Here is a 22,349-nt window from a genome sequence, read left to right on the forward strand (position 1 = left end):
TAGCCTCCGCAAGATAAGGCTGATTGGGGGGGGGGGGGACGGACAGAAATCTTGTGGCAGTATACAAAATTCACCGGGGGAGGAGGGAGGCGTCAGGACCCCTTGGAATAACCAGAAACAATAGCCACAAGCTGATGGAGAGTAGATTTAGGTTGGACATCAGGAAGACTTTCTTCACAGTTAGGGTTGCCAGAATCTGGAACAGGCTTCCAAGGGAGGTGGTGCTCTCCCCTACCTTGGGGATCTTCAAGAGGAGACTGGACAAGCACCTGGCTGGGGTCACATGACTCCAGCACTTTTTCCTGCCTAGGGTCAGACTCAAATGATCCATTGAGGTCCCTTCCGACCCTAGCATCTATGAATCTATGCCCCTACAGCCGCAGAGAAAAAAGCCCATCTCCATCCTCTCTATACTCATCCTTCAGGTATTTGATCCCCCTGTCTTCTCTTCTCCAGACTAAATAACCGTAGGGGAAGATTGATTAGCCTGAACAAGTCTTCAGTGACACAGAGTAAATTATCTGAACGCTACTGGTTGATTTCCATCTTTTGACCAAAAACTGGATGAGAGCCAAGTTGTGTGTACAAAGACTTAAACATGTGCTGAGAAAATGTGCTCCCCACAAATCACTTACCACCAGGCTTATGCTGGGATTCTAGAGTGGTATCATTTTCAAGAGATGCCAGGAGAGAAGCCAGATCTGTATCAGTGAGAAGACAAAAATCAGTTTAGCAGCCTTTATCCAAGAGCAATAGACCACGGAGGAAAAGGCAGTTTAACAGTTTGATGTCATCTTCAGTATATTAGGCCTTGTGCTAAAGGCAGCTCATGAACAGGCCTAGTGATCCAGTGTTTTGGGGTTGTTCTGCAATGAAGGCTGTGGAGACCTTCCAGTAAGAGTTACAAGTCACAAAAGATTCTCCAGCATTCCTTGGAAGACGCCCCAGAACCTGCACCACTGTATCATTAACCACAGAGTTACGCTCATCAGCTTTTGCTATTGAGTACTTAGTCTCTGAAATTGGTCTTGGAGCCTTGAAGGGACAGGAGTGTCAAAGGACATTGAAGCAGTTTACATCCAAAATCTGGGGTTTTCACTCCTCTAAAAGCAACACTGCACACATGAGATTTGTAGTTGTCCAATACTCATGGTTTTTTCTCTGGAGCTATGACAAGATTTCTGAACTTACATCTTGGAAGTGCAGATGCTTAAATCTCACCAATAAAAGAGATTGGTTCCAAGACCATACATGGGCCAAAGGGAAGTCTAAAAGTCTGGATTTAGTCCTGTAAAAAGAGACCATGAAAATTTAAGGAAGAACACTAACCTAGACATTTGTTTTCTTCCCTACAAATGTATCACAAAAAAGAAAAAAGTTGTAATTGGTTGCAGGTTTGGGGGGAGAAAGCATATTGTTCATATGCAGTACGCCAGTCACCTAAATCAGTCCTTAAAAGAGGGCGGGGGAGGGGAAGAGCTATTCCTGAACCTGAGCAGAAGAAAGTCTCCTTGAAGACAAAACTTTTGGCTACAGACATGGGAACTCTTTCTAGTGTGTGCATCAATTTAATAATTACAATAGAGCACTCTTCTAGGAGTCCACAGAAGAGCTATCAGTTGGCTCAATTTGACAAAATAAAACTGGATTCTAAGAGGAAAGATGCCTCACCCCATACCCCAAACTTACCAGAGGAATCGTGTGCATCTTCTGGAGATTCAATATGCTTTGTTATCACATCAAAGGAGGGAGAGAAAGGATAAGATTTTGTGCTTGTGAGTAGTAGATGCTCTTTTGTTCTAGTTATTCTACTGTCAAGATGTGGGGTAGAAGTGGCTGCTTCAGCCACCAACAGGCCACTCTGGACATCTCTCACAACACCCTGAAATTCAGTGGCATCTGCCCAGTAACTGCTAGATGCCTTCAGGGAAGAAACATCCAGGGTGTTCTGTACAGTTGCAGGACTCAGAACTGATTCGGTTTTGATATCAGGCTTCGATGTTTCTGCGGTAAGAGGCTGGACACCAAGTTTCATTTCTGTATAGGCAACAGCTGACTCAAAGTACAGATTAGCTTTGCCATTGTCATCTCCAAAGGCTTCCTGATATGTACCGCTCTTTTTAACATTTCTCTCCAACTCTGTTATGTGTTGCAATTGACCAGTTGCTTCTTTAATCCCCTTGGTCAGGTCAGCATTAGACCAAGAGTCTTCCAGAGAACGAACACGGTCGTGAATCACTCCCTGCAAATCCATAGCATTGGCCTGCAGCATCTCTTGGTCCTGGGGTAGGTCAGCTCTGAAAGTCTGAGGAGCAACAGTTTGAGTTCTCTCCCTCATTCTCTCTAAAGATTGATAGGCATGACGAGAGGTAGAAGTTTCAGCTTCATACAGTCTCACGTCAGACTGCAGATTTTCTGGTCTCTGGTAGAAGGCTGAGTCATGCTGTGGTCCCAATTTTCTGGAAGTACTTACACTTTCTACTTCAGCAGATTTTTTGGGTTGTTTCATACCCAAAGGTTTGAACAGCCAGTCTGAATGGATGGTTACCCTGTACGGAAGTCTACGAAAAATAAGCACCGGCCTTTTCTTATCTTTTATGGCACTCACCACAGAGGTATTTAGACCTGGAGTTATCCTTAGAAAGTCAGAAGGCTTCTCTTCCCTACTATAGTTTTCGTTATCCCCCAAATTCATAGGCTTCTCCCCCTTTGGGAAGGGAGTGGGTGATGTGGTGCTGTCCATGGCTTGAGAGAGATGGGCATGCAAGTTATTATGAAGAATCTGGTTTCTGAGAACTTCTAGGTTTGTAGCTTTTCCAGCTGCTTGGTCTGTGGGCAGCTTGCGCAATTTATTCTGATCATTAGGAGCTGTAGTAGCTTTTTGGAAGCCCAGGCGTCGGGCGTGTACTTTTGGCAATTTAGGGTGAAGTAGGATACCACTAGAACTAGTTTTCCTAGACTGCAGTTTAAGACCCTGCTCAGAAGCAACATCTATGGAGCCTGAAGTTTCATAGTCTTTGAATGTATAATACTCTCCCTTAAATTTGTATTCCTGGCTTAGGAAATTGCTTCCTGATAAAAACACTACATGGACTGCCAAGGCCCGAGCAGCAAAGATTAAAGTACCTTGGTTCTTGCAGGCATAAGCCATCTTCCTTTCCACGTTTGACATGACCCCTTGAAAAATTATTTTATCCCAGTTCTCATCACAATCCTCATTTCCCTGAAATCCTTTGATGTAAATCAAGATATGCTTTCTAGGGCCTGCCCAAATAGTCCAGTTGCACCAGATATTGGTTTGAATCCCACTGTGTGGAGGAGAAAATTTCCCAAAATCATCTTTTAAGATTACGTGGCAGCTTTTTACAGGAAGATATGCCAGCAGCCAAGGTGATCCCAACTCCAAGGAAACAGGGGGACCTGTGGAAAGAGAGAGTAGTAAGTCAGCAAGATCAGTCATTCTGAAAGCTTTAAGAGTCATGTTTAGATGACCAAGCCAATTTCTTTCATTGCAGAAGACCCTTGTTGTGTGTACGCTAGGTCATTTCTCCAGCTGTAGAAAGTTTCATTACCTGAATTTTTCCATTACTGCAGCTACTACATACTTCTACAATTTGTAAGTCTCTGCTAGCTCTGCACTCTTTTTGCAGTTTCCCCTTCCTAACCTTGAGGAGACTCTCGATTTGTGATTGAGCTGGTCAAATTATTCACTGCAAACAGTGACAACTTGTATTTGTTTTTCCAAGTTAATTTTATTAGGTCACCAGCTCTATAGCTGGGCAAGTCATTTTAATTAGACCAAAGACTCTGTTTCCTGTGAGCTCCCCAAGCTACTCAGCAAGACTGATGCTTAGCACCAATAGGACCGACAGAAGCATCAGTCCCAACCACACAGCTGTGAAGGTTCCCAAACCATCTTGCCTCTGGGTCAGTCCCCATGGCCATGACCCCATGAGGCTAGGAGTCCCAGTCCTGCACCACCAAGTCTGAAAGCTCCAACAGACTCTCCAGCCAGCATTTTCAGTGCTCCCCTGCTGCAGAGATAATAACCAAACACTTGAGAGGCAGGCCTTTCACAAGACCCTAGCTCAATGGCAGAGAGCCTGGAGGACCTAGCATGGCTTCCAAGTCCCTACAGCAGTCTGCCCAGCTGCAGAGATTTTGAAAGAAACTTTTCAGGAAAGCAAGCAAACCAGTTTGAGATTAAGTTATACCATCAGATAACTAGAGCTGGTCAGAAGCTATGTTAGAATAGCAAAATTCCCCACTTGCCCCATGCTCGAGCCCTACCCCTACAGGGCAAAGTTACCCAGATAAAGTCAATCAGCATCAACATACCAACATCACTCGGGAGTTCTTGCATTTGTGTTATGCATGCTCTCTCAGATACAAGATTACAAGTGGACTGGACAGGACCCAAATCCATCTTCTCTCTTAATGCTGGTTTTCCTGTTTGAAGCACAGGAGCAGTGTGGCCAGTACTAGTAAACAGAGAGGCACTTCTCCACTCAACAGTATCTTTTACTTTGGGATGTTCCATACGAGGTGGGACTGCTTGTTCCCATGTTTGAGTGATCTCCTTCGTGGGCACTGTTGGTTTGACTTCAGTGTGCGAGTCTGCACGTACCAGGGGCGGTGTAACACTGGTGCTAGAAGTTAGAAACTCATTTTGCTTCCTTCTTCTGTGGTCCATCCCCATTAAGATTAGTGGCATTTTAGTGAAAGACTTTGGTTCCAGGGAATAGTGACTTATATGAACCCCAGAACCTGAGTTTGAGGACAAGACGTGCTGCTTAATTGCAGGGAAGAGACTTGGGAAAAGGAGCTTTTCATCAACTCCTTTGGATTCCACAGTTCCTACCCAATGGATGCCTTCATCTTCTCTCTCACTCTTTACTATTAGCTGTTGGGCACATGTTCTCTTTTCTTGAGAAATAGTTGGGTTTGGGAAGACTTGTTCCTGTTCCCATTCTGTAGAACCTGGAACCCCACAGTTGTCAGCCAGCAGGCTTGCGTGCAACTTGGCTTCTAGCAGGCTATCCACATGAGCAGTCGGAAGAGGGGTGGTTGTTGTTGTACTAGTGAGGACATGCTCTGCCTCTTTGAGGGCATCCATGTAGTGGCTGCTTTCTGTCCCCAAGGACAGCTGATCTTTTAAAGCACTTGCACCCCGAGTAGCTGGAGGAAAGGGGAGGGCAGGCTCCAGTTCTGTGGGAACAGCCCCCAGTTCTGAAGTCACTGGACTGAAGGAGGCTTCTGCGCTCTGGAAGACGAATTCTAGTTCTGGGCCAGTTGGGGCGATGGAAGCTTCTGTGCCTGGGAAGGGGAGAACAGGCCCTACTTCTAGGGCCCTTAGAAAGGGAGGACCTGCTGCACTCCAGAAAAAGTTTGAGTCCAGTTCTGTGGGGACAGGCTCCAGTTCAGAGGCCACTGGAGGTAGAGGGTTTTTTGTACCTGGGAAGTGGATGGGTTCCACATCTGAGGCCACTAACATAAAGGAAGCTTCAGCACTCAGGAAGAGGACAGGCTCCAGCATTGAAGAGGCTAGCTCTGGATCCATGGCAGCTGGTGTAAGGGAAGATTTTACACTCAGGAGAAAGCAGACAAGCTGTAGTTCTTCAGGATTAGGCTCCAATTCTGAGGCTACCAGAGTTGGCAAGTCCATGTTTGGGAAGGGAAGGACACGCTCAGTTTCGAAGACCTTTGGAGCAGGGGAGGCCTTTGCACTTGGCAAGAAGAGGACGGGCTCCAGTGTCAAGACAGATTCCAGATCCATGGCAGCTGGAGTAAAAAATGGGTCTTCACATGGAAAGGAGAGACTGGGCTGCTCTCCTAAGGCTGAGGGAGTGAGGGAGGCTTCTGCCCCTGGGAAGGGAAGGGCAGGCTCCAGTTCCAAGGACCTTGGGGGCCAAGAGGTTTCTGCATTTGGAAAGAGGCTGGGCTCCAGTTCCAAGACTGAAGGAGGAAAGAAGGATTCTCCCCTTGGGAAGAGGGAGGCAGGCTCCAGCTCCAAGGCCTTAGGACTGAGGGGCACTCCTGCACTTAGGAAGGGGAGGGCAGGCTCCAGTTCTGAGACTGTTGGAGAAAGGAATGCTTCTGCACTTGGGAAGGAGATAGATTCCAGTTCTGTGAGCCCTGGCTCCCATGCCCAGGTAAGTGGTGTAAAGGAGGCTTCTGCACATGAGAAGACAGGCACCAGGTCTGTGGCTATACCCACAGGTTGGGTATATTTTACAGCTGAATAGGGCACTTCTGATGCATCAGCCTTTTGATCAGCTAGTTGCTTAGATACCTTTGTATGTGGTATGCAACCTGTTGTACTTGCAAGGATGTTTTCTTCTTCTATAGCAGATGATAGCATTGAGTGCCTGGTTTGCAACCTCAAGTGATTCTCGCCTTCCAACATGCCATGTGGTGCTGCAGTGACCAACATGATTTTCTCTTGGTCAGTGGCTATCCTAAAACTTTCTAGAACAGAAATATCCAAAGGTTGAGTATTTTGAATCTGGGATTGATGGCTTCCAAATTCAGCCACAGGCATAGTTTGACTGTGACATCTTCCTAATCTATCCATTCCCTTAGTCTCCGATACAAATTGCAAACAATCAAGTACCATGCCATGCTGACTAGTCAAGCCATGGGTAGGCCACAAGCCCTTCTCAAGGTCATCAGCAGGACTGCTCACTGCTTCATAAGCCAAGAGTTTAGACTGCAGAAGCCCCTCTGTCAGTGTAACACTGCCAAGACTTTGGGAGTGTGAAGCATCAATATTTTTTCCTTCTATGGTTTCTGTGATGTCATGAGGTAGAATCTGTGAGCATGTAGCCAGGATAGGGTAATTCAGATGTGTTGGTTTTACAGCTGGCCTATGCCCTGGTCCTTTCACCTCCAGGAGTTTCAAGGGTTCCACACTTAAGTCAGGGGCATCAGAAAGTAAGCCTGGAAGTCTTGTTGGTCTGTACACACTGCTGAAATCCACTGCAGTTTCTTCTTTGGCAGGGGTACACAGCTGCCAGTTAGCAGATGCTGCAGTTTGTATTGGACTTCCAAGAGATTCCCCAGTGCCATGCATCTCTTCGTTGACCACCAATTTCATAGACAGCCTTTCAGACTCCAAGATGGCAGGACGTTCTATTTTTAAGCTAGGAGTCCACGTATCATACCAAGGTGCAAGCTGAACAGACTTTTCCAGAACTGTAACACTTGGGTCTTTAAGCACCGTCTGCCATGCATTTGCATTAAGTGCAGTTGCCTTAAAAAGATTTTCCTTAATGGTGGTCCTAGCGATGTTGTCATCTAAAACCTCTCTGTCGTTCATCACCGATATGTTAGCTCTAATAACACTATCATTGGCTTTCTTGACAACTTTTCGAAGAGGAGTCCCAGAAATGAAACCATCTTTAGAAATAGAATCTTCTTCCCGATGTTCAAATACATAATATTTGCCTTTAAAGTGTGTGTTTTTATGGTGTGGAGCATGCTTCCTCAGAAGGACAACATGGACAGCTTGGGCATAGGTGGCAAAAACATTTATCTTCTTGTTCCAACAGGCATACACTACAGAATTTTCAATCAATGAAGAGACTCCTTCAAACACAATCTTATCCTCATTTGTGTCACAATCCTCGGTAGTCATAAATTCTTTGACATAAATGATTATGTGTCTTCTGGAGCCTGCCCAAATGGTCCAGTTGCACCAGGTATTTACTTGATAATGGTTAAGGTATGTTGGAGGAGAAAATGCCCCAAATTTGTCTTTTAGAACTCTATGGCAACTTCTCACAGGCACATACACCAACATCCAAGGAAACCCCAGCACTGAAAGACAAGAAGACAGTTTCAGAATCTGGATGAAAACTTCCCTTCACTTCAGGTGAGTCTCAAAAGGCTCTCCAGAGCCTACTTTTCACTTGAGAAGTCTCCATCCTTTCCTTGATTCTTACACCCTTGGCAGCTGGGGAAAGGGGGCAACTACAAGAGGACCATGCCAGCAAGCCTACAGTCAGTCAGCTGCAGTGGCTTGCAGCAGGAAGGCAGATGAGATGGCTAAGCTAAGCATATGCCCACACCAACACCTAAAAAATGCTACTAACAAATACTGAGGACTTTTTCTATGGCAACAGAGCACAGTACAGCCAGCTGCTGCCTTCTGCCCCAAAGAATCCTGAACAGGTTTTGCAGCCAACATGGCAGCCAGTGCTTCCACAGCCATGCTACTGTATGGCTAGCTTGGATGTGGCTTTCTGACATCACCCTATTTGGATTGCAGAATAAATGCGCGCGCGCGCGCACACACACACACACACACACACACACACACACACACTTTTCAGAGGCAAATCAGCTCAGATGTCACCTGTGTTAAGTAGGGTCATTACTGATCCAAGCTTTGGCCATGAGTCCAACTTAAGAGTCCACACCCCCTTTAATAGATTAAACCTACAGAGAAGGGGGTACTAGTTCTAAACAAGTTATACAGGAAGGAGTTATCAGGGCAGGAGGCAGGATAAGGATCAGTCGGTTAACTATCCAGGATTTTATGCATTTGTTTAGGATGTCAAAAACAGTTAGAAGACTAGTCCAGTACCCCTGTCAGCATTAGGCATTTCATGACCCATTGGTGCTCCACCCAATTCAGTGTTTCTCAAGCTACTTTGGGCCAGATAGAGGCTGTCTTGTTTTGGAGACACAAATGCAACCCTTGTAGCAGACACAGATAACACCCAGAGGCAAATGGGGAAGAGAAAACACCCCCATAATTTTACCACTAATTGACTGTGCACAGAAGTTTCTGGAGCGTAAAGTTATTCAGAGCTTGTGTGGGAAAGCCCCATAAAGAGCAGTTTAAGTCTGCTAAAACATTTTTCTCCTCCCTCACAGCCTGGAGAAGACATTCCCAGCAGCCAATTGCGAGGCATTGATCTTGGGCACAACCAAGTTGACCCCCTCCAGCTGTTTTCCCTCACAATACCACTGCTCAAGTGGCTGCTTTGGAATCCGTTTGGATATAGTGCACCTGCAAGGAAAAAGTGCCATTTGACACAGATGGCAACTGGGCTTTCAGAGGACTACCTGAACTGCAACAGGTGCTTCAGAGAATGAAGGACAGGAAAAAGAAAATCCATAATGCATTGCACTTCACAACCCCTTGCCTCTCCTGGTATAGACAGCAGCATGCCATGCAAGTTACAAATAGTGGTATTCCATTTAAATTAAAAGTTACTGCAACACTCACACTCCTAGCAGCAAAGAGGTCCACATATGCCTACACAAACACGTCTGGGGGAAACTGTACTCCTAGAGGCAAGTGCTATTCAGACACCGTTCGGCAACATTGCTATTGACCTGTCTTAATAAGTCTGCCACATTCTCCAAAAAACATTAGACAATCTATTAAGTCTTTCCCATCTCTTCTTCTACAATAGGAGCATTGAGTACTGCTGGATTCACCAGCCTTTTAGGCAACAATGCCACCTTGCAGTCTATTATTGCTCTTTCTTCCAAACACTTCTGTTCTATCATCTGCCACCATTTGGGGTACCCAGGATCTTTCAGGTCAGCTTCTCACGGGGGGACAAACCAGAGACTTGGGTACACAGACCCAAGTCTAGGTGCATCCCAAGTATAACTCATGTTCTTTACATACATACATACACACCAGTCCTGGAATAACGCTTAACGGAGCATTCCCATGTTTCAGGGATCTCTGCCTCAAACAACTGTGTGGCTCCCAGGGAACAAAGCTGCCTTTGGAACTGAATACAGAGTCCACAAAAGACAGAACCCTGCTGCTGCTTATACTGCTTCCTCTTTAAGGTCTGCTGCCTCTGTGCAACATCCCAAAAGCAAGGTCATAGCACATCCCTCCAAGAGTCAAGCCTTGCTCACATACAAAGAAGAAAAGCTTAGAATATGATGTGCAAAAGCACCGCCCTGGTGATGTTTGCCACTGTAGGGTGCATAGAGAATTCACTTAGATCGCAAGTCCTAAGCAGAGAATCAGAGCACAGGCACTACAAAGGGCTGTTAGTTTTTCAAAGCAAATTGAAATGATACTTCAGTTGAAAAGGGGATTTATTTTTTCAAGCAGTCAGCTCAGGCACAAACAGCATTTCACCTCTTTTCAAGAAACAGCCATCATCACCATCATATTAAAACCATTAGATTTTTGGTGAGAGAATAGGTATTGGCTTCTATCACTCACCATTTAACCCTCACCAAATGGAAACAGTCTAGCTCTTGTGTAGGAACAGGCTCAGAATTTCTGAACAAGACCCATTTTGCTATAACAAGAAAGCCAGAGAGGGCTGAAAGTAGAGTTAACCCAGAGATACAGGTTTTGTTTCTGAGTCTAGCTCTGGTCACTTGGTTTAGCTGTGGTTTAATAGTCATTTCCCACAGCAAGATTGCTCCTGCTTTAGAGAGCTGGTTTTCCCACCAGAGTTTTGCTGTCTGCACATACAGGGGAAGAGCCACTGGACTTTTTTCATTTCAAGGACTGAAGAACATGAGAGCTTTGGACTAGTTACCTGCTTACAGGGCTATACATCAGTAGCTCTAAAACTTAGTTCCTACCTGCTTGTGCCTGCTGGGACTCTTGGAGGGACCCACTTGCCTGCAAAGAAAACAGGATTGAGTTGTTATAGAAAAGGCAAACAGACTTTGCTTGCCACCACCTTACTGCTCAAAGATATATTTTAGTCAAAGCTTTGCAGCAGGGGAAATAACTAAGCCTGTAAGGTCATGTAAAGTCAGCTCTGACAACTAGGTTGTGTATGTACATGCAAGACAACAGATATGTCAAGGAACAGAAGAGGGTCCCCAGGAACTCACAGTGCTGCATTTCCATATTTTGGCACCCAGGACAAACTTAGGCCTGCAGTCTGCTACTCACCTGCTCCTGCACTTTATCCACATTGCGGCTAGATTGCAGCCTGTGAACCCGTCCACCAGGTACCTGCCCCAGTAGGGAATACACAAACAGGAGAAGAGAAAGTACTGACAACAACAATGGTCTCATGGTAAAATTTTACTGAGGACCCACACAAACAAAACAGCAAGCAAAAATTCCCTCCCTAAGACTAAGCCATCAGGCTCCCCAGATAATGAGCATAGCAGACTTTACTACTCTGAGTACTCTAATTTAATCAACTCATCTTACTGCAGAGAACATAGAGATGACTAATTTATACACTTCTCCTCTACCCATATGTCATCTATTATCTAATTAGATCAGAGGGCCAGCTATAGTGCATTAGGAGAAGGGCTCTCCTTTTTAAAGTTGTCCTCTATGCCGAAGGATTTTGCTGTTTTAACAAGACATTTAAAAAGACCCAATCACGCAGCTTATAACAAGTAAACACACCTCACTGCAAAGTCAGATACAAGCTGAACTCTGTGCACATGAATATTTCCACTGACATTCTAAAACTGCTCATGTGCCTACCACTGAGTAGGATTACAAACCAAATTAGCTTTTAAAAATCAATGCAGGTATGATAGAACCTACTGTAAAAGGGAGGACTCTCATCACAGCACTGAAAGCAGTTTTTAGTGAACATCAGGATTCACTTTGCAGCCCAGACCTAGCAATATAGTGCTAGTGAATGAGAAAGTGAAAAAGCTTAGAAGCACCAGCAAATGTCACCATTCAAGCTAGTTGCTTGGACTAAATGAAATGCAAGAAGCAACCAGCTTGAAGGTGACATGTAAATTAGATGTTAAACATTCTTTCAGCAATTAAAAGTTAGCAGGAATGCAGATAAAATAATGGGGTTGTATTTTTTTTAATATATGATTTATAACCTGCCTGTGTTGCCTTACAATTTCAATCATCCTTTAAAAGAACCTCATAGTCTCTGTCATGGCACAACAACTTGGCAGATGTCCAGGGACCTGCAGATATTCAAGTCTGCTTAACATGGCTCACAGCTAAAAACCAAGGGCAGTGCTGAAACAAACATTTTATTTAGCTGCCTTTGCTGTCTAGCCTGAGAAGCAAAAGCCAATGGCCCTGCTTCATCAGCCAGTCTCTTGTATTGGCTGATTTCTGCAACTGTACACAGGTCCACTCAGGTTGTGGTTCTCTCTCTGTTTCCCACCTAAAGATCACAGGCCTTCAGTGAAATCAGTGGGAATTTTACCAGTGATTAGGAGGGAATAAGATCAGGCTCATTGGCAGAGCAAGAGAAAGAAGCTGCCTAGCTTCTTGGACATGTTGTCTGCACTCTAGCTCAGAAAGGGTGAGTAGTAGGCTGGAAGGCTAAGTTTGTCATGAGTGTCAAAATATAGAAATGTAGTTAGTACAGGTTTCCTTTGCTTGATGGGAGTTCTGTATATGCAAATTCACTCTTATGCGATGACCCTTTTTATACCAAAAAATTGTTATATGCAAGGTACATTTACTCTTGTGTGATCAGTGTGGTGGAAGCCTGCAGTCAGCTGTGTTGTGCAGTACCTTGTGGGAGTGACGCACCCCAAAATATAGTCTTCTGTGTGGATCTGTGCTCCTCGTTTGTTGTCTGCAACACGTGTTTCTGTTGTTGCCATCCCCATTATTATAACATTCACCACCCCCCCCGTGCTTGTGTACTGCTGTTGGTGAGTACCAAAATTGTCCTTTAAAAATGGTAGAAATGGGTCTGGGGGTCAGTACAGTTGAGATTTTGGAATGTATCCCTATTTGTTACATTTTAAAGTGGGTTTCCTTTATGTGTATTCTAGTTATGAGCCATTTCCAGGAACGCATGTATAGCATAAAGCGAGGGAAGCCTGTAAAACTGTGAATTCTTAGGCACCATGACCTGTTCTTTTATTAAAACCCATTGTCTTGCATGTACATATATAAACTAGGAGCTGTCAGAACTGGCATTGCATGACTTTGTAGGCCTAGTTATTGCTCCTGCTGCAAAGCTTTGACTAAAATATCTTTTTTTGAGCAGTGAGATGGTTAAAAATGAGGTCTGTTTACCTATTTCCTGTCAGTGGGAGGGGAAGTGATCCCTGCACATGGCTTATGTCAGACAATTTGGGTCCTTTGACATGAAAGGCACTCATGATAGTTATCACACTTATAAAAAGAAACTCAAACATTTATGCTTGTGTAGGGGTGTCGCTTGTCAGGTCATCTGCAGGAAGCAACTCCCTGAGCCTAGACTAAGCCCTCATTGATTCAGCCTAAATTCCTACCTACAGAAACCTTGAATACCTACTTCAAACAGCCAGGCCCACCAGCTTGAGAGCAGTATTAGACTCATGAACCTCTATACACATTCTAGGAGGGGAAAGAAACACATTCATAACAATATGAGAGCTGCTTCTTTCTATTCTCTGTAAGTTGCAGCCTCTGGTGAGTAAATAGATTGGTCAGACACTGGAGACATCAGCACTCAGCCACGAGGGGATGACTGGACTATGCATGTGTGAGCAAGTATGACACACTGAACTGCAGAAGGCAGAAGGGCGCAGAAACACAACACAGGATAGGCATATGGCACTGAACTGAGCCAGCAGCCTCACCCCAGACCCAATGAAACCCATGGAACAATTCCTGCTGACTCAAGGGGCTATGAATCAGCTGTCAAATCCTGAAACCAGCATCTGGGGAAAATTATAAATGAAAACTAGAACAAAAGAGTGCTTTCACAAAAAAAAAGGACTTCAAGATTTGGCTAAATCAATGAAGGTAATGACTGGGGAAAGCCTGAGTGAGGATATCAGGAACTGTAAGAGTTGGGCTTTGTCTGCAGACAAAGCTTTTTGTTACTCACTCTCCTCTTCCATAGAGAAGGTTACTCATCTGATTAGGAAGTGTAGGGCTCAGCCAACCAGTCACCCCAGAAAGAGTCATAAATGCTGAACAACAGGATATTTAGGCAAAGTGAACAGCTCCCCAAGAGCCCAAAGGCTGAGAAATGGTCCCATAAACTGTTCATTACTGACTACACAAATACATGTAAAGAAATCAAGGTTGGCTTGCAGATGATCCATACACAGAAAAGGGACTTAGAGAAATTATTTCACTGCACAGTCACAGTCTTCATAAGATGGATCTCAGTTGGTCAGCCTGTAACAGTTATTTCCAAACTGTTGCACTTATTGATTAAATCTAAGCATTATGGCCATAAGCCCTTCCTTGTCATCTAGGTTTTTAACTTAAGGATATTTCTCTCTAACTAGGTAGAAGAACAAGAGGTCTCTTCTGTGAACCCAACTAATGAGAGCAACTCCTGGAGCCCTGGATAACACTGCCCAAAGTCTGCTTGCACAACTTGGCAGAAAATATACAGCAGTGGTGGGAACTGTAGCATAACTAGGGGGCAAGCAGGCCAGCAGACCTGGGCACCAAGTTATAGGGGGCACCTGCAGCATCCTGCAGCATGCCACACCCCACTGTTCAGCTCTCAGGACCCCCTGCCCCCCCTTAGCACTCAGCAGTCTTTCACCTCCCCCCAGCTTCTCCTGCTCTCCAGTACTCTACTCCCTGCCATCCCAGCTCTCTGGAACTCAACAGAATCTCTTCCCAGGAAACCAAAATGGGTAGTTATACCTCTGTGGGAGAATACTGGACTAATACTGGAATACTGGACTGGTATCATTGGTGGGAAGAGGTGGGAATCAGTGGCTCAACAGTATATCAGAGATGGCAAACAGGTGCAGTTAGAGTCCAAAGGAAAGGAAAAGTATTGTGTGACATGTGGCAATGAAGGAAGAGCCAGGAAGATGAGCTGTGCAGCAGGGTTTGAAATGGATTTCAGGGAAGCAAGAACCCATTTGCCAAGGCCAGAAGGGATGAAGCTGAAGTAACTGAGGCTTCTTATACTGCACAAATATACAACTTTTTTTCTCTCATCATAATATTTCTGGTCCTTTAGGTTAAAAGATTAGTCAGAATCTGTAATTTTCAGCACCAGGAAGATTTTTCCAACCATAATCATACATTTGTCATCTTTATGCTTGGAAAAATACTAACTGTGCCATCTCTTGAACTTTTGAATGATGTAGGTGGAGCTTTATAATCATTCAAGAGTCCGTGAAGAAGTACCTGCCAGCTGTGAGGAGAATAGCTTGTATAGCGATGTAGACCCTACATCAAGTTTCAAAATTTCAAATATTCAGTGGTTTTCATCTTGATAAGATTTGGAATAATCTTTACCTGTCAAAGATTTAGATTGCATAAAATAAACTGCCTGACCCATACTCCAGTTAAAAAACAGGAAGGCTACTTAAGCAGCCTTGCTTGAAAGAAGAGTAAGAAAATTTCCTGATTTCAGATTAGCAGATAAGAAAATGGAGATGACAAATTTTTTCATAAGCTTGAACTTATTTTTAGCTTGATGATGGATGAATATTGGAGTGACTGATTGGGTCATGGAAGGGTTTTCTCATTAGTTATTTTTATAAAGGGGATTTTATTACATGTTCCATACAAGGGTGACAGTGCATTATTTAGGACATTTGACTTAGAAGAGACACTTCCTCAAGAGTGGTCTTTTCTTTCTAAAGACAGAATCCAGTAATCTCTGTGACTCAGAGAAAACTGGCTATTTTTAAACTGAGGGTGTAAGTAGGACATTTCCAAATTAATGCTCAGTAATGATGCTCCAATTCAAATTTGTTTGAACTGAGTTGCATGACCCTTAAGATAGGGCTCAGATCTGATTTGCCCATAGGGCTTGGTTGTGGGGGAGTAGTACTGCAAGGCACGATGAATGAACTTCATGCATCATAAGACAAGGGGAGGGCTGAGGCTGATATTCCAGCATCTATCTCTGGGGAGGATGCCATAACATTGATAAAGCTGATGCTCCTACCTTTGACCAGTAGTTCCCTGTATTTTTTTACACTGGGACTGATATTGTTCCAAATATTTAAAGTGAGATTTGTCCTGTGAGTAGTGACTGTTAAAATAGCATTGGGGTTTCCATGTTTGTTGCCATTGAGACAGTAAATGACATCACACACTGATGTTTAAATGGAGTAAAAACCCCATTCTCTCTGACTTCCAGCCCTGGAAATCAACCTGGGTTCTGAAATTCAGGCTGATCTTTTTCCTTTCTTGTGGATCCTCATCCATAATGAAGGTTCTGCAAAACAACTCCTCCTTCTGCTTCTTAGCCAAACACTTCTGCCTTCTGTCACATTTCTGCCAGCCAAATTTCTTTGACACACATTTGCATGGATATCCTTGAAGACAATGTCTTAAATAATTTATCCTGAGGAATCATTGCTTTTTTATTTCTGTTTTGAGGTTGAATTTGTGCAACTGGTTGGCCAGCTGCTTTTAAAAAACAACTCTTTTTTCAAATTTGAGAAGGCATCATTGAAGAGAGAATCATTATGGCCTCCATGACCAGTAGCATCCCCCAAGGCTCTGTCGTTGGACCGTTTCTCTTTAACATCTTTATCAACTATGTGGACATTGGTGTCAAAAGCGCACTGGCTAAGTTTGCCAACGACACTAAACTTTGGGGCATAGCATCCACGCCTGAGGACAGACTAGTGATCCAGGCTGACTTGGATAAACTTAGTAAGTAGGCAGATACAAACCTGATGACATTCAACACCGATAAATGTAAGGTACTCCACCTCAGTGGGAAAAAAAGCCCGCAGCATACTTATAGGCTCGGCAGTGCTATGCTTCCTAGCACCACTGTTGAAAGAGACTTGGGGGGATCGTGATTGACCACAAGATGAACATGAGCCACCAGTGCAATGTCACAGCTGGTGAAGCAAACAAAACCCTGGCTTGCATCCATATATGCTTCTCAAGTAAATCCTAGGATGTCATTCTCCCGCTGTACTCGGCATTGGTAAGGATGCAGCTGGAGTACTGCATCCAATTCTGGGCTCTACAATTCAAGAAGGATGTGGAGAAGCTTGAGAGAGTCCAGAGGAGAGCCACATACATGATCAGAGGGCAAGAGAATAGGCCTTATAAGGAGAGGCTGAGAGCCATGGGACTCTTCAGCCTGGAAAAGCGCAGGCCCAGAGGGGACCTGGTGACTGCTTATAAGTACATAAGGGGTGTGCATCAGGACCTGGGAGAATGTCTGTTTACCAGAGCATCCCAAGGAAAAACAAGGACGAATGGTTACAAACTCCTCCAAGACTGTTTTAGACTGGACATAAGAAAAAATGTCTTTACTGTCCAAAACCCCCAAGACCTGGAATAGACTCCCTCCAGAAGTGGTGCAGGCCCCTACTCTGGACTCATTCAAGAAACGTTTGGATGCTTATCTTGCTGGGATCCTTTGACCCTTGCTGACTTCCTGCCCCTGGTGCAGGGGGCTGGACTTAATGATCTTTGAGGGCCCTTCCAGCCCTAATGTCTATGAAATCTATGAAACAATGAATAGGGAACCTGGTGATGAAAATTTTAGAGCCATAGGGCACCTGTACACACCATGGGTTTTAATTCTCATTAAATGAAATAGGTTTATAAAATTTAAACTCGTTTGTTTTGGAGCATCGCATCAGTGTTTTAAAGCACTAGGTTTTGAACAAATTAAGCTTTGGAGCATTGCATCAGTGTTTGCATGCACTTGGTTTTCAAATAAATTATGCCTGGTCCGCAGCTGGTGCTTCAGGAGAGCAGAATGGTCCAGCACTGCCCCCACCCCCCTAACCTGAGGCCCCCTACCCTATGCTCTCCCATGCAGCTGTGGGGGCATGAAGCTGGAAAACTGCACAAGAAAAAAAAAAGTGGAAGAAATTCAAAGGGGTGAACTACAAAAAAGTCTCAGTGCCATCTGGTGGACAAAGGGGCTCATTACACATCTTTAAGTGCCTTTGTGTTTACACACAGTGAACCCATGGACCCAATGCTTTAATTTGCGGTGAGCCAAACTATCTGAGGAGCTTTACTTTAATGTGCCAGAAAGACTTTTAAAGGGTCTACAAAATCCGCTCATGCAAACAGTCATGCCATTGCAACACACAAAACAGCAAAAATCATGGTGTGTACAAAGGCCCATATATTCCAAGTCAAGCTATGGTAAAAAGTTATCCAACTGGCAGCCCTCAGGCCTCATGCAGCTCATGAGGGGTTAATACACAACCCCTGGGTTCCTGCTCTGGGAGCCACTCCCCTCTCAATACTCTCATGCTGTTGCTCCTAGGGTCTCTGGGCTCCCTCGCTCTCCTCCAGCTTCCATTTCTTGCCTGATGGATGGGGATGGGGGCTTGATGGTATGACCCATGGGGCTCAGATAATTCAACACAGTGCTATGGGACCTGGGGACTCAGGGGTGCCCATGTGGCGCAACGCAGTGCTATGGGGAGGAGGGGTGCCTGCTGTACAGTGTGGCATGTGGGAGAGGTTAGAGGGGCCCACAGAATTCTGTGCAGCCCAGGAAACAGATGGCCTCCAGGGTGTTTGGCCTCAGCTACTTAGAAGTTGAACAGCCCTGGTCTAAAGAATGGATTTAGGCAAAAGAAAAAATACTCAGAATAGCCACCCCATAAAAGCCTTACATGTTTTGAAAATAATGTCTTATCTAGCTGTTTAAACACCTGTGACCCTTTACATGGGTGCTGAATTATAAATGCAATGAAATGGAAAGAAAAACTATCTTTAGATGGTGCAAAGAAAACCCTTTGATGCAGCTGCATGTTCTTCCCCAGATAATCATACCAAGTGTAAACTGAAAAAACACAGCACATGCACTGCAGTACTCAAGTATCCATGATAATGTTCACCAAACTTTTTTTATCTTATAGTCAATTCACAAATTCCAATTCATTCCAATGTGAACAGCATCTAGCCTACAGCCCATGCAAAAAACTTTAAAAGACAAAACAAGAACAGTTTGAGTTACAGGTTAACTAAGAAAACTCTAATACCAAAACCTGCATACAGAAACAGAGGTTGTGGTCAAACAGACGAATTACTGCATGTTAAAATGGAATTGGGACTTTACAGGCATCAGCTATTCCATAATATCTATCTTTGTGCCCACATTTACCTTGTGGTAAATGAAAGTTAAACTTTGGTAGTTCAGCTGTCAGTGAAACAGAGCTAAGTTCATGCAGTTTAGCTTCCGCTTACCACAGAGTAAATACAGGCACATGGACACTTAACATGGAGTAGTTAATCCTTGGTAAATCCCATCCCTTTTTAACTCACTATAATGTGTTTGTTTGCATATGCCCACAGTGAAATCCTGCCTCTACTGAAGTCGATGAATGTTTTCTTCAAATCAGTTTGATTCCAGTAAGGTGCAAATTTTGTCCTTCGAATAAAAAGTTCCCGTAAGATATACCAGGTTCTCTCATGGCACTTACTCATGCAATTATGATTCTTTCTTTTATTATATTACCTCAGTTTGTTGGAAGATTAGGATAAAGTTTACCTTCTAGCTCCCTCTAGTGATTGTTCATGATACATGAAGAGTCTAAGTTGAGGCAACAAATACACTGAAAGAATGAAACCAGCTAATATTTATTTTCCTTTCTTGCAAAAAATATTTTAAATTAAACCTTTCATTTGATCTGAAAGCTGTCATTATTTATTTTCTCCAAAAATATCTGAATCCAAAATACTTGAACCAAGGGGTTTCCTCCTCCCACCATTTCAGATAATAATAATAAAAAATAATCATCAAATGGGAAAAGTCAATCACAATGAAATTTTAACACAAAAATGAAAGTAAATGAAACTCCATTTTTCAGTTATAAAACTGCTTCTGAGAAGAGTCCAGTCTGCGCTTGTAGAGAATGTCAAGTAACACACAGGGCCAAAATCTATTCTGTTGTAGATGGGCATAGCTCTAACTTGTACCATTTGCACCAACAAATAATTTGCCTCTCCTTAAAGATATTGTGCCTCCAGGAGATAGTGCGGTGTGTGTGTGTGTGTGTGTGTGTGTGTGTGTGTACACAATTCTTTTTCAATACCTCCACACCTCACCTACCATGAGATAAACATCAACTTCAACTTTGTTTCTTTGGCTAGGTGGAATGATTTTATGCTTCCAAGATCCAGGATTTTTGATGCAATTATCATAAATAGGAAAGATTTCTCAAGAGCTAGTGTTTAATATGTGACTTGGGTAGCTAAATTATGTTCTATTCTCCGGGATTTGCCCCTAAGAGAATATGTTCTATTCACACTTCTAAAATAGTTTTGAAGAATGTAGGGAAGGAGTTTCCAGTTTAATGCACTTGACTTAAGTTTGACTTACTTTATTGTTGAACATCTTTGTGATGCCATACAAGTGCCAAACCAAACCCAAATAAATTTAATGTTCCTTGGAATGCAAATCTCCCATGAGGCCATTTTCTTTGGGCTTCCAAACATCTTCACATGAGCATGCACAAGATTTCCATCATTTATTTTCCCAGAACTGGAAAACTGTGACCATCATTGCTTAAAATAAATTGAGGAAGTCACAAATTCTGTGGGGCATAGACCTTTGCTTAAAGATTTCTACAGCTAAATCTCCTGAAACACATCATGTCTATGTGATAGATTGATTGTAATGGAAGAAAAGAGGTGCTGTTGCCTCTGTAAAAATATAAGGGAGAATGTAAGCTCTTGAGAAGGAAAATGAATTGTATATAGGGAAGTAATCCAGGAGCTCTGTTAGCTAACCTGGTAAGTAAACAGTGCCATTCTGTAAGGGCAACCTGGACATGAAATTGGTACGTGGTGTGTTATTTAAAGCCGGTGTTCCTTATTAGCAGGAATATCTATTTCTTTTCAGCTCTGGCCCACGTGTAAAGTTAGCCTGAAATGAATACCATTGAATGCAAGGAAAGAAATTGTTGACAGAGCACCTACAGCAGCAGTTCCTGAGGTGGAGACGTTCCCGGCAGGAGCTGTGAGGTGGATGAGCTGCACATGTGTATAAACATGGTCCTGGAATAACTACCACCTGATTCAAATGCTCAATCAGTGGTGGAAGAAATTCTTTATAGAGAGAATTTCCTTCTGCCCCTTGGAGTTAGGGGTAGGCATTTTCTTCAGTGCCAAGAAAGGAAGGGCAGGGGGATTGTAAAAACTAAACAGTAGCAGAACTGGATTGTTGGTGGAGGCCAGTATTATATGGAAAACTTCAGTTCAGAAACCCATGAAAGTGCAGTTGAATGCTAGTAATAATATTATCAACTGTGACAGGCTAAATGTCAGCACTAAGATTAGATTGTAGCTACAAGATACTTACGGATCATAAATGTAATTTAATTTGTGCCAGTATGGCAATGCACTAATCAAAAGGCAGATAGGACGTGACAATGTGGGGAACAGGAGAGAACCAGATTGCACATGGGATTTGAAATAAGATCCAGTATTTTTGCATCCAAGTCACAGTGGTTCAAATTGGGCGGAGGCTGTTAACATCTGACAGCTGAGTTATACCATAAAGTAACTTGCAATGCAGCGGGTGAGAGCAGACGCCTCACTGATCTGCAGGAACTGCCCCAAAACTCACTGACTCAATGGGCATTCATGGACATGCTCTGGGAGGCAAGGTGGGGGTGGGGAGTGGGCGTTTTAAAAAGCGCATGTCCAAGAGCCACACTAATTAAAGTGCCCAAAGCATCACACATGTCAGCATCCCCACGCTGAAAATGATGGCGGGGCACTTTGAACTAAATCTCATTGAACAAGCTTTAAAGCGCCCTGCTGCCATTTTTCAGCTCAGGGATGATGCTACACATGGCACTGGACTCTGCTGGAGTGCAATAATTACTACACTCCAGCAGACTTAATTAATTGAGTCTGCTCCAACACGCTGTAATTACAGCTCGTCAGAGCAGCCTCCCTACACGGGTATAGGAACCCAATGTGACCTAGGCCCTAAGAGTACCCGCCTATGAACAGTCCATTTAATTAACAACTGGCTAATGAGGGCCTCCATAAGAAAGCAAGAATAGCAGCTCACAGCAGTGCCCAACTGTCTGTGCATGCAGCTCTGAGAGAAGCAATTCCAGTATGGGGCTAAGCACAGGCATAACGGTTGCTGTGACCATATGGAGATACAATCTTAAGTAAAGAGACTTTTGGAAAGGCCAATGGAGAAAGACCACCAAGCGTTCATTACTGCAAAAGTCTGTGGTCGTGTAATTAAAGACAGTACCTTGATGAAGGCATACACAAGGGCCAAGTTAAGGTTATGCTCCATTCTGAAGTTTTGTGCTTTTGCGGGCTTAATTTTGCAACCGTAATAATGGTCTTTTAACACAGCTTTGTGGGTGAGCCTTCCCCAGTTTGTAGGCGCTTTCCTCATGAAATAGTACTTAAAATTTTAACTTTTAACTAATTCTTAAATCATTCCTGCAGTTTTCCTATTATACTCCTAGGGGTAGGGAAGTTAGGTGACATGGGATTACAGTCTAGAGAAAATCCT

At 43.7% G+C, this 22,349-nt stretch overlaps 1 protein-coding gene across 1 annotated transcript in view; it reads right to left on the minus strand.

Moving 5' to 3' along the window:
* The window catches only part of LOC109296956, a 35,754-nt gene extending 24,538 nt beyond the window's left edge, over positions 1 to 11,216 (minus strand). Inside the window, exons 1-5 of the mRNA XM_019516613.1 lie at positions 10,895 to 11,216; positions 10,576 to 10,615; positions 4,339 to 7,818; positions 1,690 to 3,420; positions 636 to 701 (exon numbers count right to left, since the gene is read on the minus strand). Coding sequence (XP_019372158.1) covers positions 636 to 701; positions 1,690 to 3,420; positions 4,339 to 7,818; positions 10,576 to 10,615; positions 10,895 to 11,020 — 5,443 coding nt within the window. The 5' untranslated portion in view covers positions 11,021 to 11,216. The remainder of the gene's footprint in view (positions 1 to 635; positions 702 to 1,689; positions 3,421 to 4,338; positions 7,819 to 10,575; positions 10,616 to 10,894) is intronic.
* Between the last annotated feature and the right edge of the window lie 11,133 nt (positions 11,217 to 22,349).

Source organism: Gavialis gangeticus, unplaced genomic scaffold (assembly GCF_001723915.1).
Source record: "Gavialis gangeticus isolate Ggan-Ray unplaced genomic scaffold, GavGan_comp1, whole genome shotgun sequence".
In the NCBI taxonomy this organism is placed as follows: Eukaryota; Metazoa; Chordata; order Crocodylia; family Gavialidae; genus Gavialis; species Gavialis gangeticus.